Source organism: Cavia porcellus, unplaced genomic scaffold (assembly GCF_034190915.1).
Source record: "Cavia porcellus strain 051 isolate PalLab524CR breed Dunkin Hartley unplaced genomic scaffold, mCavPor4.1 scaffold_14, whole genome shotgun sequence".
NCBI classification, from domain to species: Eukaryota; Metazoa; Chordata; class Mammalia; order Rodentia; family Caviidae; genus Cavia; species Cavia porcellus.
In genome coordinates this window covers 38,122,575-38,141,243 of record NW_026947497.1, presented here as the reverse complement: position 1 = coordinate 38,141,243, position 18,669 = coordinate 38,122,575, and the positions used below count along the sequence as shown (strand labels likewise).

General features: G+C 38.3%; 1 protein-coding gene across 2 annotated transcripts in view; it reads left to right on the top strand.

Moving 5' to 3' along the window:
• Positions 1-18,669, top strand: part of Hhip (hedgehog interacting protein) — a 90,841-nt gene that overhangs the window by 39,146 nt on the left and 33,026 nt on the right. For both annotated transcript variants that reach the window (XM_003476846.5, XM_013160382.3), the window contains exons 5-7: positions 16,396-16,547; positions 16,932-17,105; positions 17,678-17,821. In XM_003476846.5, coding sequence (XP_003476894.2) covers positions 16,396-16,547; positions 16,932-17,105; positions 17,678-17,821 — 470 coding nt within the window. The remainder of the gene's footprint in view (positions 1-16,395; positions 16,548-16,931; positions 17,106-17,677; positions 17,822-18,669) is intronic.

Here is an 18,669-nt window from a genome sequence, read left to right as displayed (position 1 = left end):
ATCTCAAGTTAGAGCAATGGAAAGGCACATAGATGATGTCGTACATTATAAATATTTTTTGTACTTGCTAGTTTACTTCTAAGGAAATTATTAGATGACATCATAATGATGACTGATTTTTATTAGTGTTTTTGCTCTGAAGCTGTAGACAAGTAGTTAAGAAAAATAAATTCTCTAGCGTTATCCCTTAATATTTGATGTTTTCTAGGACTACTATTAGTTATTTTTTATTAGGATTCCTATTTTATTAAATTTATTTATATTATTAGGACTACTATTCCTTTTTATATATTTTATAGTGAAAAAGAACATGGTAAAACACAAAATGTCTTAAAGTTCAAAGTGAGAAATAATTTGTTTGTTGAACTGTTTGGGTTCATTTAGAACTTGAAAAATAATTTTGGAGTAATATTTTGTAGATCACTACTAGATACTATTAAAGAAAGGCATTTTGTAACTGTTTATTATATATTTTAGCAATATGCCTCTTTATTTTGCTAATACCATGTGGAAGTCCTTAAAAATCTATTTTTTCAGGGGCCTTACTTTAGTACCTTTTCTGTGGAAATCCTTATAAATGACAAATTTGATAAAATTATGTTTTAAAAGAGAAGAGCAGGGAGTAAAGATTACATAATGCATAAAATGGAGCTATAAGTCTTAGAGTCTTTTGTTTATACATGCAAGAACACGAATATTTGACTACGTGGAGGTATCAGCCATTGGGCTAAGTTTTGGGTGGGTAGAATCCAAGAATAATAAAATTCATTTTCCACTTCAGATTCCTTCTTTATGGGAAGGGAGACTGATAGGTTCAATAAATATAAATGATAATGAGTCGTGTGGTGCCCTTGAGATACACAGTGCAAGGAGGGAAAGAGAAAGGCACATTAAACTCAGTCAGAGAGGACTTGGCAGGAGAGCTACCGCGCGGTTTTAAAAGCCCAGCGCTCTCCTCCAGGGAAAGTAGAGGTGTGCAGTCTTCCAGGCAGGGAAAATCAAATACAAAGATGTCAGGATGGGAAAGCTAAGAACCAGTTGAGCAGAGCTGGAAAGACAGGAATTGGAGGCAGAAAGGCAGGAGTCACTGGGAAAAAAGAGCCTAAAGCCATACTGGAAAGGGTGTTACATTCCTTGCAAAATTTCTGGGACTTATTTTCTAGGTGATAGGTTTTGTTTTGTTATTTTAAGGAGGCAGTAAATAATTATTTTATAATAAAATCTTTGTTACCTAGTAGGTGGACCAGGGTCTTCCCATCAGCCATAGCAACAGAAACAAAACAAACAAAGAAACTGTCATAGCAAAAGAAAAGTGCTACCCTTTATCCTTTCTGTGATTCTTTTTTTTAAATCTCCATTTGTATTTATATGGGAGAAAATGCTTGATTCAAAGAAAACTTTATATGAGTTATAACTCAAAGTTAACCCAGCACCCCTGAGATAAGACCACTTTCCTGCTGCTAAACTGTTCTGGAATGATGCGTACTATTATGCAAACTACTACTTCCTAATGTGACAGTTTTGCATGTATCAATGGAAATATTGCCAGTTTTTCCTTTTTTTTTGTTTCGGTTTGGTTTTTGTTTGTTTTGTGATCCTGGGTACTACTGAATCAAGGGCCTTCATAATGAGCTACATCTTCTGCCCTTTTTTGTATTTTGTTTATTTTTAGTTTATTTTTATATTTATTTATTTATTTATTTTGGTCTTTTTCCTTTTTATCGGTACCAGGGATCGAACTCACGACTGCCTGCTTACAAGGCAGGCGCTTATGCCGCTGAGCTAAATCCCCTCTTTTTATTTTTGAGCTAAGTCTTCACTATGTTTCCTGGGCTGGACTTGAAACTGTTATCTTCCTGCCTCAGCCTCCCAGACTGCTGGGATTATAGGCCTTTTCTAGCACCCCTGGCTGCCCGTATCATTTTTACACTAATCAAGTGTGGATCTCCAGATAGTTGGATTTCTCATATTAACATCAACATAACCTTATAATATTCAAGTGTAGGAAAGAAAACTCTTTAAATCATTTTCTAAGAAGCATATTAATTTTGATAGATGATTTCTCTTTTCCTGAGTGGAGTCTCTGATACCTGTTACTCAAGCTTAGGAATATGACATCAAAAGGAATCTATTTTATATCTGGAGATGCTGAGGAACACTCAGAAGAGGGCAGTTTGCTGATATTGCTGAAACTCACATGCATAATTAGACTGATAAGAACTACTTCTAAAATTTTGCTTTTTTAATTATTTCATGATTCCTAAAATACCTACATAGATTTTGCTAGTGTGCTTGCTTTTATATTTTATTTTTTATATTAACACGCATATATAAACGTAAACCTAAGTATGTTTGCTACTTTTCATAAATAAGTCTATGCAAATTTGAATTTCATATATAAGGAGAGAGATCCTTTTTAAAATTAGTTCCTTTAATTAAATTCAAATAATCCCAGCCATGCAGTAAAATTAGTAACTTTACTGCAAATGCAGCATATGAGAAGACTAAATGTCATCAGCAATATCCCTTCCAAGGCCTTTATCCTAAAATCACCTCGGCACCCAGGTTATCAAATAAGAGAAAACAAACACCTTATTGCATTACAGTTCCCACCTAAAACCATCAAAATGGGGTGGGGGAGTGTTCCCTATTGAAATTTAAAAATATATATATATATACTCAGTAGGAATGACTGAAATTACCATTTCTCTTTCTTTCTTTCCTTCTTTCTTTTGAGTCAGAGTCTCACTTTGTGGCCCCGGCTGGTCTTGAACTCATGGTGGTCCTCCTGCTTCAGACTCTGAGCTGAGATTACAGCCGTGAACCACCACACACAGCTGAGTTATCATAGCTGACCTTACATATTTCAGGGGTGGGATCTTGGCTTGAGTGTGGCTCTGATGGAATAATTCAGTGGTGAATACATGATTCCTCATCCCTAGGGATAATGATAACCTTGACCCTTCCGCCCAGGCTAGCTCTCCCCTCCTCCGCTGCCCCATGCACAAGTAGAAGACACATCCCACATTGTGAGCTAATTGCTTAACACTGATTATGGGCCAGCTAGCACTTTAAATTTTTCTTTCTGTATTTTTCTGTATTTTATAAAAGCATCTTGGGAAGTAGAAGTTATAAAGCCATTGCTACAGAAGAAAAAATCTTAAGGTTGGGGTATTAGATATTTTCCCAAAGTCAAACAGCCTTTAAGTCACAATGCAGGGATTCAAACCCTGTAATCATATGATTGAACCTACATTCTTTCCACTATATTTACACACACCCTCAGATACCTAAAATTCTCCGCAATCACAGAGCAAGAGTGTAAGAGTGTACATATTTCTATATCTTCCCTCGCATTCCTCTTCTCCCAGAGAATCACACTCGGCACCCAGTAAGCGCCTCCAGGGGACTAGTGGTTCCTTCCCTGAACTGCCTTTCCCCTCTGGATTCTTCCCCCCCCCTGAAGTTTGAACTTGCGTGCTCATCTTCGGGGAGGCCTTCCTGATCCCCGCCCCGCTGTATTGTATTATGTTCTCCTGGGATTCCTGCCCATAGCACCCCATCCTTTTCCTTTATACTCCTTTCCAGAACTGAACTATGCATTTGTTTGTAGCCGAACGTATTGAACATCTCTTTCCCCAGCTAGAATACAGTGGCCCCAGCCGAAGCACACAGTGACAATGACTGACTTGTATGGAACACCAGGAGTGTGGCAGGGCCCACACCGGTGTTTCCTCAAGCTTCCTCATCACAATTAAAAAGACCGTTTGAAAGTGATAAAATGAGGGGCACACGCTAAGTAACTTTCCCAAAGTCAAAAGGCTAACAAGTGGGGCCCGCAAGGTGCAAACCCCTAAGTTCCTACTCATCCATGACATTTGATGCATGTCAGTGCAGAAGTGACTGGCGTATGTTGGCTCCTGATGACCACATGCAGGACTGGACTCAGACCATGCACAGTGCCGTGCATGGGGATAAATGTTAATAGCACTGCAGGTGTCCAAGAAAGTGGGTGTTGGCAGTTGAGAAGTGCTATAAACCCTTCATTTGCACTTTGATTTAGAACCAGTCTCCTAATAGTGGTTCGGGGAATTAGAATGGGAAGCATTAATTGCCCTGAGTTTTGTCTGAACTGCTCCGTGTGTAGAATCATGAACACGCTAGGAAACACTGGCCTGTCTTTCGCTATCTGGCTCTTCCATTAGTTTAATGAGAACATAACTGTGTGCAAAGTGACTATCAGAAGTTCCTCCAGAGTTAGCATCTTGGTCCAAAATCATATCATTCCTAGATAATTAAAAAGTAAAATTTTGGGGCTGGGGCTATAGCTCAGTGGTACAGTGCCTGGCTGGCAAGCATGAGGTTGTGTGAGTTTGATCCACGGTACCAGTAAATAAATAAGCAAACAAATAAATAAAAATTTTATTTAAAAGTTTTAGGGAACAGAACATCTTTTCATCGAAACCTGTTTGTTGGCAAAACTTCGCTGGAAAAGGCAAACAGCTGGACAGTCTGTGTCTTTACAGTAAGTCCTTATGGATTCCAGGAAGGCTGTTCTGTGTATGCCTCAGATTTCTTTTTCAAACTTCAGAAAACCAACTCCTCCTTTCAGTCTTTATTAATCCTGTTCTGATTTTAAATCACTGTCACATCTTTAAACTATTTCCAGATCATTCAGATATCTATAATACACAGTTCCAAGCCTTACTGCATCTTAATGAAATTGCAGCATACTTTCTTGGTTACACAAAACAGGAAACTATAAATTTTTTTAAAACTTATTTACAGAACTTAATACTAATGATGCAATTGTGCACGAGTCTATAAATATATATTGTTTTTATTCAGAATTAGTATACGCATTTAAAATACCAAATTTGTATCAGAGTTGCCTTAGATATTGAAGGCACAGCAAATGTTTGTTTTCTAAATATTGATTTGTAACCAATGCTACTTTGGAACAAGAATGATTTTTAATGTAAAAAAAAGCGGTTATAGTGTTGCTATACTGTTAGAATTCTGCATTTCATTATTTTTAAAATAATGTTTAATGAAAATATGAAACATTCAAAGTATTTGGTAAACTGAAACTTTAATTGACATAAAAATCATGTTAATACAAACTCTCCTCAGAAAATAATTCTAAAAGTAACAATTTTTATGTGACCTTGAAGTTTCGGCAGTGTATTGCATAACTTTTCAAAAGAAGTCACATGAAGGAAACCTCATATTTCCTTAAATTTATTAGAGCTCCTTGGTGGTCTAAGCTGCGGGAGATTTTTTCAAGGTTCCTTTTGAAAGCAGTAATCTTATTTAATTGCTTAATGGTTGCTCTCATATAAGTCAATTTGAGTTCTTATTTAGAGTAACAATAGGAAATACATAATGGCCGAGAATAGTAAAACAGGCCTAGAAAATTCGAGTGTAACAGTGTTATATTTCTATATAATGATGTGAGGATAATGCTTTTAGCTGCATGACTACTATATTAGCCACACATCATAAAAAACAAACTTTACAAAAGCCAGAGGTCAAATTCATTGAAAAAAGTTTTACCTTTTGCATTAGTTAAATATTTATCTTTAGTAGTTCAGGGTGTGGGTTTGTTGTTGTTGTTGTTGTTGTTGTTTGAGAAGGGCCTGATTACCCCATTTTCAGACAGGAACAAAAATGTTTTTTCAAACTACAGAAGTATAAATCACAGAGAAGTATGAAGGAATCATAACTTATATTCCTGGGTTTTATGTTTAAAACAAAACAGTCAGACTTTATGCCTTGGAGATCTTAGCCCTAACATGGCCAATGAAATCATACAAGTTCATTTTCTTTCATTAGTTCTCAGTAAAAAAAAAAAAAAAAGAAAGAAAGAAAATCTAATAGTCTAAACAATTGCACAACTTTTATTTTTATGACATGTAGTCCTTATGTTTGAAAGATCATTATTAGTAAAGTATGAAAAAGTCTTTGTTTGTATCACAGACCAGGCCATTGTATGAAAGGTATGTCCAAGTTGCAAGACAATAGACACTTTTTTCTCAACTATAAAGTAAAATAAATTATAGGAGAGGTCTGAAGAAGTTAATGTATTTTCTGAATTTTCTTCCTCATCTCAAAGGAGGAAAGCTACCTTTATAACTAGATCTTCTACTATTTGTCAATTTAATATGTTGATTTCTTACACTTTCGGAATGAGTCTGAGAAAAGCTTTTAAGAGAAGGAAACATTGACCCTGTCCAAGTAGAAATGCTTCCTTTTGCTGTATCATCATCTGATATCTGGGGATATGTGTATTTTTAATGATGTGCTTATTCTCACACACTACTTGAAGCAGCTTATATTCTTCTGAGGTTTATAATCAAATGCCCAACTTGAATCTACACACAGTACCTTTTTTTGTTTATATAAATGTGTTAGTCTGTACCTCTCTAATTTCCACAAATATTAACCAACAATGCATATTTTCTATCATAAACCTTGGCAATACATTTTATGTAAGATCTGTTTTTGGTTGTAAGGGAAGTACTGCCGTTTTCCATCAGTACTATTGGAGTACAAACAAGTATTGATTTATTTCTCCCACCTCTTGTCTTTGCTTTCTAAATAAATTGCTGTATGTTTGACTTTAGAAGATATAAACACCCTCTATCTTTTAGCTGAAATTTTGAAAAATTATAGTTTTATGATGACCTAGTATGTGTTTTTCAACTCTAGAATAATAACTCATATTATTTTAAGCCTTACAAATCATTTAAAAACTACTGGCAACGCACACCACCTAAACCTGCTTAGAAAATATACGCAGATCTTTATCAAAACTATGTGATAAGCCTGGTGCTAAATATAAGTAGAAATATGCTTTTCCATGCCTGCAATTTTCTAAAGTCCAAAAGTTCTTTGGATGGCAGAGAGCAAGAGAATCCTTCCTCTGCATAGCATGAACGGAGCTCTCAGCGGATTAAAATGTAAGGCTTTGCATTCTTTACTTCAAAATCACATTCCCTGCTTCAGAAATCTTATTCTTTTATGAGGCATTTGATCATGAGGAGGATTCTTACCACTCTGTCCACTGCAATAGTCCATTCTGCAATCCAAATAGAACTTTGGTAGTTCATAAAGTGATTTTACATTCATAATCTTCTTTGACTCTCCAAGCAATCTTAACAGACAGCGCCAAGATATTTCCTACAGAGTTCTCATTTACATCTTTCCACCACTTACCAAGGAAATTCCATGAAAGCATCTTTGCATATTCTGTGCTTCCTTTTGAGTGATGGTCAAATTTGTGTGGATGTTATATCTAAAAATGCAATATAGAATTTCACTTCCCTGTCATAATGAATTATTTCAAACCTTCACTTAACTTTGAAAATGAATCGTGAAACACTGGAAGAACAAACTTTTAAGATGGAAAAAGAAAATAACACAAAAATAATGTGGGACAGTAATAAACTGGGGAGTAGAAATATTCCACCATGGTGTCTGTGGGCTGTCAAGGGCTGGTCGCATACTTCTCTCCCTAACCCTGTGATCGATGACATCTTGGTGGCAGTTTGAAATTGGTCATGGTGAGAGTCTTTCCACCATAGTGATGTACGCAAGTCATGTACTTTTTCCTGAGATAGTCTGCTTGCCAGCACAGCACTGCCTTAAAGCCAAAATAAAACTTTGGCTTAGGTAATTGAGACGTATGCTTCAGTGTATCTAAAATGTAAATTAAAATAGCTAAGTCATTTACACTAAAATAATATCTACAGGCTAAGAGTAGTTATAAAGTTCATGTTATTCCCTGGTAGAGCCTAAGCAAATCGATTCAAAGCCACCTCATTCATGAGCCAGTGTGGATGCGGGAGAATGATGTGTCATTTATGTGCTCATTTGCACTTCAGAGATTTTTGGTGGAGCAGCAGAACATAATAGTTTATATTAATTTTCCTTCAATCACAGACGGTGTCTGCTTTTCCACTTGCATTTGTGCATTTTGAGCAATTTCCATAATCTTTCTGAGCCCCATTTCCTTTTCCAGAAATTAAGGATATAATAAGACAGATTAAATTCTGGAGTTGCTGTGACTTCAAACTACCACTTCCAAATTACTTGGTCCAGCCTCTGCCACATAGTAAGAGCTCAATGCATGCTACTGTTTATGATGGGGCTAGGCTACAGTTGGGATGCTCACTAGGTAAGACATCTTCAAAGAAGTTCCCATTTTATTAGAGAATTGTTTTCATTCTTAGTTACATATGTGACATTTTGTTGTAACAGTGTAATTACTCAGTGTCACAACCCCCTTTCAACCCCAGCTTCAAAATGAATACTTTTTTTGGTTTTTGTTTTGTTTTGATGTTGGAGATCCAACCCAGAGCCTTTCTAACACTAAACCACTGAGCTGTACCCTCGGCTTAGAAATACTTTTTTTTTTTTTTTTTACCTTTTTGAAATGGGGTTTCACTATGCAGTTCAGGCTGGCCTTGAGTAGCCCAGGCCGGCCTTGAACTCTCAGCAATCCTCCTGCCTCAGCCTCCCAAGTACTGGGATTACAGGTATGTGCCACCACACCCAGCTGTAGAAATACATACTTTTTACAATATAAGGTCCAAAAAGTATCGAACTTCTTCCCTTCAAGCTCAGTAATTCACTAGAATAACTCACAGGAAAGCACTTTACTTACTATCATTGGTTGTAACAGTGATATTATGGAGGATGCAATTCAGGAATAGTTAAATGGAGAGATGTACTGGGGTGAAGAAGTTCTGTGGATTTCTTGCACACTTTCTGGCCACACAACCCTCTCTCAACCCTATTGGTTAAGAGGTTTGTAATGGCTTCACTACATAAACATTATTGATTAAGTTATTGGACATTGGTAATTGAGTCCAATATCCATCTTCTCTCCTAGAATGAGAAAAAAGGGGAGCAAAAAAGTCTAGCTCTCTAATCAATTGGTTGGTTCCTCTGGCTACCAAACCCCATCCAAAAGCTAGGGGTCCACCATTAGCATTATATGGGTGTAATTGGAAGGAGATTCTTATTTAAAAAATCCTATCAGGAAATTCCAAAAGACTTAGGAGCTCTGTGCCAGGACCTCAGGACAAAACTAAGACATCTATGTTTTTTATTGTACCATAGCACCAAATTATGTATCCTTCCCACAAGTTAACTTACAGTCTTCAGGGGATTGATTCCTCTTGTAAGAGAGCAAGTTACACTTCTGGAATTATTGAAAAGTATTACTTTTTACCTTTTCCAAGAATTTTGAAGAAATCAGTATTCTATAGTGTGACCAAAGGAAGACTACACAGTTGCATGAACTTAAAATGCAAAACTTGTCTACTAAGCAGTAAAAATTGTCCTATATTTAATTTAACCTTCTGCATCTTCAGTACCTATGAAATTAACACAGGATCTTTGCTCTTGATTGAATGATGGATACAAATGTCAAGGTTTTTATCAAATGGTCCATTGGCCTCCTAGTCCTGTGAACCCTTCTCCTCCTGGATGCTGAAGGTGCTCTCAATTCATTCTGAAGAGTGTTGAATGCTCTGTCAAAACCCACAACTTGGGGCTGGAGGTTTAGCTCAGCGGCATAAGCGCCTGCCTTGCAAGCAGGCAGTCGTGAGTTGGATCCCCAGTACCGATAAAAAGGAAAAAGACAAAAAAAACCCTACAACTAAGATAATGAGCTTGCCTAATAGGGCTTTCCTTGCGTATCTGTGCCTCCTGAGAACCTGGAGATGAATTTCACTAGCCTTCTTTTTCAGGTGTAGTAAGGGTTTACAAGGGAGAGGACTTAATATAGGACACATAATTTTTAATATTATTTTATAACATTCACCCCAAGAGTCAAATGCAAAACAAACCAGAGACCCAAAGAATCTATCTGAGGGCCTGGATCCCATGACAATGCCCTACACAAGTCCAGTTGGAGACCTAGAGCCCATGGCAATGTCCACCACGAGTCTAACTGGAGGTCTAGAGCCTACAACAACGACTCATGCAAGCCCGTTTCAAGGATCTGCACTGGGAAGGTCCAAAGGTCAGTGGTAGAACCTGGAAAATCTGTGCCAGTGGGATGAAGTTATCTGTGCCAGCAGGCTGAGGCATCTGCACTTTAGCCAGGAAGCAATGTTCAAAGTAAAGACTAGAGCTTCCAGAAAAGAATTGCAGCCATTCTCAGCAACAGCAAGGTCCTGAGCTCCTCTGATGATAACAGCCAAGTTCATATCAAAATAGCCAGCACCACACACTTGTCCAGGAGAATCAACAGCATGCTATCCTCCCCTCCAGTTCTCTTTTTTATGCTGTTGGCAACAATCCTCAGCTGGGCCTTCCACACCCAGCACCGAGCTGATTCGGTTCAACTGGATGTTACAAGCTGACCGTTAGTTAATCCACCACAGCTAAGAAGGCTCAAGTTATAAATGCTTAGGATCCTTTTACAAAAAACAGATTAAACTATCCATATGTAAGCAGCATAATGTCCCTTCTCAAAAGATGTCCTTATCCTATTCCCTAGAACCTGCAAATGTGATGTTAGCTGGCAAAGAGGGTGAGTTAGTCAGTGCTTACTTGAGTCAGATATGTAAGAGTATAAGATGTCTGTCTGCGCTGGATCCAGGTGAGGGCTTAAAGCCCACGGCAATGTCCCATGCAGGGCCGTATCAGGAGTCCAAAGGATCCACGATGGGCAACCGAAGGTCTGTGCCAGAAAGGCCCAAGGGCCAGTGCTAAAAGCGTCAGAGCCTCTGCCTGCAGGCTAAAAGGCTGAAGGATCCGAGCCAGAAGGCTGAGGCAGCTGCACTGGAAGCCAGGAGACAACTTCCAAGATAAAGATGAGGACTGAAGCTTCCCCAAAGAAAGCAACCAAAGCTCCTTCAAAGAAAAACTGTCAAAACTTCTAAGGAAGAGCAACTGAAATCCTGCCCATCCTCATACACCATTCCAACACCAAGGCTCCTTAAGTGGGTCTGCCATGCCCAGAACCATGCGACTCAGTTCAGCAGAGTGTTCCTCACTCAAATTGACAGTTAGTCAGTTAACCACCACAGAAGAGTTAAAGTGCCAAGGGAACTAAGATTGCCAAACAGTACACAGAAAGATTCTCAGTTGTTATCTAGTTTGGCTCAGTGTAATCACAAAATTCTTGAAGGTAGAGAAGAAAAGAGGAAATCAGATGATGATACAGACAAAAGATTCCACCCACCATTGCTGGCTTTGAAGATGGTGGGGAGAAACATGAACCAAGGGAAAAGGTGACTTCTGTTATCTGGAAAAGGAAAAAAAAAAATGGATCCTTTAGAAAAAAACTAAGCTCTGTTGACATTTCTATTAGCCTTTGAGACCCATGTTGAACTGTAACCCACAGACCAAGATAACAAACCAGTGTTGTTTCGAGCCACAAAGTTTGTGGTAAATTTTTATAGCAGCAGTAGAAAAATAATAAATCTGGTTTTGTATTTGAAGGAACAAGTCTTAGACAATCTTTTTTTTTTTTTTTTTTTTTTTTTTTTGATTTCTGAATGGCAGAAGATTCTGGGCTCAGAGAAAGCAAAATTATGCTATATACCAGCAAAACATAGACAAGAAAAAAACAATGAATGGAAGAAACGTAAGACCCCACCTTATAGCCAAAGTATATATTCTAGAGATAATGAAATATACCATTCTGTTGTTATGTCAGTACTTAGAGATTCCTTCAGTTGTAAGAGACTAACAATTTTACTAGAAGCTTTGATCATACCCATATAACTGTGTCATGTAAGTAGGATAAACTCAGAAGGCCGTCTTCTGTTGTAGGGAATCCACCTCATTCTTCATGTGGTTTAACTTCCATGTGAGCAAACTCTTTTCTTTACTAAGTTTCAGAGAAAACTCGCATATAAATAAGCAAATTATTTTATGTCAGAAATTACCCATATTTGCCCACTGTCTAAATCTGGTTTTTCATCCATTCACATTTCTAATAATATAGCATTGCTTGAACTCTCAAAAAGTCAGCATCATTAAGAATGACAGCATCAAAATATCTGAAAACTATGCTGTATTTATTATCTTCCATGTATAGACTCCTAGAGGGCAGGGATGCACCTTGATTTATTTTCCCCAGCATTTGGCAATGCCTGATACCTACTAGGTATTCAATGAATACGTATTGAGGAAGAAATTTTTTGATAATAATTCAGTCCTAAGTAATTTCTTGATCACCACACCATAGAATTTTCATGTTGCATTGCTTTCACAAGAGCATAGGACTGTGTTATGGACAACAGGCCATGGCCAAGAAAGCTTAAATTATAAATGCGTAGGTCCTTTTTCTAAAAATTAGATTAAAATATCCATGTGGCAGACACGATAATGCCCCTCCATGAAAGATACCTTTGTCCTAGTGCCTAGAACCTGCAAATACATTGCCTTAGATGGCAACGGGCAATTTGGGTTGCAGAGGCATTAAGGCCAAACTTAAGGTCAGTCTGTCACTTGTCAAAAGGTCACAAGAAAAGCTGCAAAAATGAATAATGTGCTTCCAGCCCCCAGGTCAGTACCATCCAGTCCTATAATCTACAAATCAACATCCCCTTAAGCAGATTATTTAGAAAGAGGTTAATTTTAAAAATTAGAAATCAGGGAAAGTTCACCATATTAAATATTTGAAGGGAGTGATTTTTTTCCTTATTTACAAAATTTACAGAAATTACAAAAGTTATAAAGACTAATGTCCTATAATTCCCCACCTATAATTTCCCTCCAAAAAGAAAAAAAAAGTGTTTCTGTAATTATCATTTTATGATTATGTTATTTTTCAAATAAATACTTCAGTTTATTCTAAAAGGCTACGAGTCTCAGTTGGTTACAGTTTTGATCTGCTCACAAAGAAACAGTTTTGATCTGCTCACAAGGAAACAGTTTTACGTCAGAACTACAAGAGGAGAACTCATCTTGTACTATTAAAGGCCTTAGTCCTTTGTCTTGGGGTTTTATCTTTTTGGTGGACCCCATGAACTTATTCCTATCTGCTGAAGGGCATGTAGTTAACTACTTATTAAAAGTGCCTGAGGAAGTGTTCATAGTTTGTGCTGCAACTTGGATCTCAAGGTCCTAAAATGTATGTGCAGGGACATCGTTTTCAAATCATTTGACAGCCTGCTTTGGAACAGTTACTCATGCTTGGCGTGGCGCTGGCCAGAGTTGCGTGGTACTGGGAGGGCTGAGCAGAGGGAAAGGAGGAAGACATGGTGGCCTATGATGCTTGGCTCTGACTCCAGTCGCAGAGTTTAAAAATAATATCCAGACAGAGAAAACCTTAAATTATTGTCTGTAAATTATTTGTTGCCCGATTGTCGCCAGTTTGGTTTTAGCAATTTGTACATTGCCAGAAGTACAACATACACACAAAGAAGACTAAAATGTAATACGAATATTTGGACATTAATAGCCCCCAAATGTGTAAGGTTAAAAGTCAGAGTCTTTGAAAACTGAGGACCTCTGGACCATGAATCTTCTACTTGCCAATTCTATTAATAATGTATTTTTCTCCCTTTTTGCCAGCTTGGCTCAAAAAATCTGAATCATTGTCTCCCGAAGAAGCAGTTCAATAATTTGACATTTCTGAATAGAGTGCATGATTTTGCTTCCATAAAGTCTGAGCCCAAAGCCACCCATCATGAGGAGAAATGATGGGGAGGAGTTAGGTGAAGAGTCCATGTCACTGGCACAGGGCTGACTTGATTCTTTCTGCTGAACCTCTAAGAGTTGAGTTTTCAGATTTTTTGAAACACAGTGAAAAAGAGGGAGCCTCTGGAATTAAGGCTCAGAGCCACAGAGTGAGTCTGTGAACACACACAGCTAGAGCTGAGGTAGAGCGAGCTAAACCCACAGGCAGGAACAACAGGAGGCCAGGACATCTGGGTTGCAGGCCAGTCCTGTCTCCAGATGCCAACAGTCAGGCTCTTGGGCTGGGGTAAGTCCTGGTAAAAAGTAGACAGGGAGCAACCATGGAGACCCAGGGGCTGTGGATGCCTAGTGGCAGCGTGGCCTCTAACTGACCCTGGTACAAAGTTAACCATCAACACCCGATCCACATATGTCTCCATATGGTCGTTGAAAAGCGACCCAGACCTCATCAAAGTTAGGTTTGCATTTGAGAGGTAAATCATGATTTGTCAGTAACATATTTTAATTAAATTAACAAAATAACTCTTCAGGGGAAATGTGAGACTATCAATAGTTTAATCTCCTGGCACAGCAGGAAAATATCTACCCCTCCTAATTTCTGAACATTCAGGAGTCCTGCTATACCATTTTAAAAGCTGATTTTGAGACACAGCCCAGGATATTTACATAATACATTAAATTTTTTCACATCAAGATACTTATGGAAGTATTTCTTGAAATGATTTAAAAGTAGTCAAGTTTCTAAGCCAATCAGAACACTACTTTATACCTGGAAGAAGATTAAACATAATAATCAAATGTTAATCAGCGATGCCCCAAAGGAACAATTGTCTACTATTTTATAGACTTAAATTTTTCTCATCTGTTTTCTTTCACTGTGTTAATCTACATTCCTAATTTCTGAAAAAGCAACCAGCACAGTTTTAGACCACATTGCTATCCAATTCAAATTGTTCTTCAGATGATTTGATTAAAACTACAAAGAGCTGCTTTCAACAAAAGCTTCTTACAGTGAGCACAAACATTAGCGAGCCTGGCATGCAGCACTTAACCTGCACTCACAGCTTTAGAGAGAAATACATTTGGAAAGGGAATTAATCACAAACTAAAGCCCACCCCTGGCCTCCTTAGACAATCCATCAAGGACGGTTAGATGTGCCAAGGCTTCTCTACTGTCCACACTTAGTTATAGGCTCCAACTCCTGAAGTCTCTAAGACACATTTATTTAAGAATGATGTAAGAAGAAAAACAGTGACATTCAACTAATACTAAAATCATCATAACAAGATAATCCAAAAAACAGAAGCTCATTCATAAATCATGGTCATTATTGTCTTATCTAATGGTTTAAGTTAAAACTAAGCATATCGTGGTGTGCAAAAGGGTTGGACTTTAGTGCTTAAAAAATGATTTGGTAATTCTTGGATATTTGCAATCACTTCGTTTTTTATAGTTCTCTCAAACGTGGGATGAGTTTTATGCCTAAAACTTTAAAATTCTCAAATCCACGCAGGCGACACACTACAAATAGTTATTTGCTTTGCTAGTAACACAGGCTTTCTGTGGGATGCAAAGATGAGGGTGCATCCGCTCTCAAGAATGATTTTATTTTTAAAAGTTGCAGGATCACAGATTTTTGTTTCCTCCCCTACCCTTCAGAAGTACCTGATTGTGTGTTCTGCACAGCTATGCACAGCTATGTGCCACGTTTGTCACCACTGTGGATAACTCGTCGGGCAGCCGAGAAAATGTTCACTAGAACATGAAATTTAAGCCTCCAATCTAGATAATTTTAGACACTTTGATTTCATTATGGAAATTCCTAGACTACTAGTGGGGTAAAACAAATGCTAAGGCCCTATTGAATTTCAACAAGCTGAACGAGCAGAAAATAAAGATAAAATGCCTTTCTATTTAAGAACACGATGATGTTTTCATTGTTATAGCATTTGGCATGCCTAATGTACACAGTCCTTGACATTCATATAATAACAAAAGAAAGTTGTTTGGGATTTTTCTTTTATTTCCTAGTGTCCGCTTTCTTCTCTAGTATTTCTCCCACATCTACCCCAGCCCCGGCCTCTCACTGTCTTCCCACTTTTCGTCCTCTATACAGAGAAGGCGTGCATGTAAAAATACCTCGTGCGAGGTAGACAGGCCAAGGCTGCCTGTTACCTAGCTCTGATGAACAGACCACCATCGTAGCAACAACCGATGCAGATGCCTCCGGGTGAAACAAAGGTTTACATATTACACAAGCAATTTAACTGTTTTCTAAACATATTGCCAAGACAGTGGGAGTTGGCAGCCCACACTGTGTTTTAGGTTTTGAGGACTTGGATTAGAAGTGGCTGTTGATTATAACCTTTTTATTTGTCTTCCATGAACTACAAGCAACCTAGTAACCCAGGAAAGAATTCTTCACAGCACTTAACTTGTCTTGCTTGCTTCCCAAGATTACATACACAAATCACTTGACAAAAGTGGTATAAGACTCTTGTGCCTAGATAACCACATAAGACAATTGTCTTGTTCTAACCCTTAAAGAGTTCCACAGAGTAAAATGTTTTATAATCCTTTTCTGTGCAGTAGGCAAAGAAGAAAAGAAGAGAGGTTGGGCAAAGATTATCTAGAAGAAAGAAAGAGACTCTTTCGGGGTTCCAGTTGAAACACAATAAAGAACATAATTAACTTCTCAATTCTTTGTGTTTTTCATTTGACTGCAGGGGGGAGATGAAAGAGGACTGCTAAGCCTTGCATTCCATCCCAATTACAAGAAAAATGGAAAGCTGTATGTGTCTTATACCACCAACCAAGAGCGGTGGGCTATTGGGCCTCATGACCACATTCTCAGGGTTGTGGAATACACAGTATCCAGGTATCACTAAAATGCATCAAAGCATATACATTTTGCAATCTTATTCTTCCTTTATCTCATCGTAAGGTTTTGATTTAGAAATTACAGATAAGTAGCCCTATAGTGGCAGTAATTAAAATAAAATGTTTACCTTACTTAAAACTCAGTGTGGATATTTTGGGGGAGTTTGGGAGTTTTAGGACTTTTCAATTACCTTTCAATTTAAACACTTCTTATAAAATTTAGAAATTAATGTAATTTTTCAGTGACTTCTATTAGCTCTTTTCAAGTGTGTTTTCTTTTATGTGCCAAATGCTTGATTCCTTATTTGTGTACTGTTGACTTTCTAGTGGATTCACCTTACATCTTTAGTAATCATGGTATTTTTTCCTCTCCATGATGCAGGAAAAATCCTCATCAAGTTGATCTGAGAACAGCCAGAGTGTTTCTGGAGGTCGCAGAGCTCCACAGAAAGCATCTGGGGGGACAGTTGTTCTTTGGTCCTGATGGCTTTTTGTACATCATTCTCGGGGATGGGATGATCACACTGGATGATATGGAAGAAATGGATGGGTTAAGGTAAACACATGCCAGCAATACCTCTGGGTGCTTAAATGTTTTTGCCAGGAGAAAGTGTCTGAACCAGTGAGTTAGGAACCATCTCTGAAGTACATTGCTCTGCATATATATAGTTAACTTTTGTTGTCACCGTCTACATTTGTAAAATGCAAAAGAATTTAATACTTTGCCCCTGTAATATTTCCTTTTGTCATAAAATGAGTCCTGTGCTGCAGAGGCTGCCCCTACGGCACCTGGCTTTGGAGAGCAGACAGCCCTGCATATATGTGCTGCTTCCCTACACTCTGCATCTTGGGAGATGGATTGGCAGAAATGAAAGGGGACAGATGCAAAAGAGCAGTGTTGCAGGGATGCTGTAGCTGTTGGCCACCTTCAAGCTGTGTCTTAGTACAGAGCCTTATGTGGAACCAGAATGCCCTGGTTTCGTTTCTGACCCTAGTGTATCTGGAATGTGATTAATTTTGTCTCAAACAAGGGGATGCTTCTTTTATGCATGCGGCAGCCTTACCACATTTAGTCCAGGTGAAACACATCCTCAGCAGGAGACACTTACACCATCTCCGTTTTCTCAGTGATTTCACAGGCTCAGTGCTGCGGCTGGACGTGGACACAGACATGTGCGTTGTTCCTTACTCCATCCCACAAAGCAATCCCCACTTCAACAGCACCAACCAGCCTCCAGAAGTGTTTGCCTACGGGCTCCATGACCCAGGCAGGTGAGACTGCAAGGCTCTTCTCTTGCCTACATGAAAAGGCCTGGCTTTGGGGAGTAGGCCAGGGAAGAAGGTAGCAAGTGACAGAGCAGCCAAGCATGGGTCTCTGAAATCATTATAGGGCAAGTGTATAGTGCTCTTCCTTCTGTTAAGGTTTGAAGCAGATTGAGAAAACAGATTAGACAAAGAAAAAATTCATAAAGCAAAACTGACTTCAGAATTTGGAAGGATTACTATTAGACTTTGTGGGACTAGTATAATGATTTAAGACTTTAATAATTTGGAGATATAATAAAGCTTTAAATTGTTTAAATCCTTTTAAATTTTATTTTCCATGTTGTCTCAATCTGTCTTACGCTACTATAACAGAATACCACTGACTAGGTAATTTATACACATTAGAAGTTTATTTGATTCGGGTTCTGAAGGCTGTCCAAAGGTATGATGCTGGCAATGTGTAAGGGCCTCCTTGCTCTGTGCATCCCATGGGGAAGAGAGAAGTGGCAAAATTACCCCTTTACCAGGAACTCACTCCTAGGATAACTGAACCACTCCTGCAGTAATAGCATTAATCCATTCCTAGGGGTAGAGTTCTCATGACCCACTCACCTCTGAAGGTCCCACCCCTCAACACTGCTGCTTGCTGGGGATTAAATTTCCAACACATGAACTTTGCAGCACACATTCAAATCCTAGCACTTGCAAATATAAGGATGTTGTAAGGATCAAATAAAAATCTACAGGGAAAGCACAACAGAGGTATCTGACACTTGGTAGTTTTTTTTTATCAGAGGCTCATTCTACATAGGGTGGTGGTGGGGTTAATTTGCAGGTAGATGAGCTGAATATCA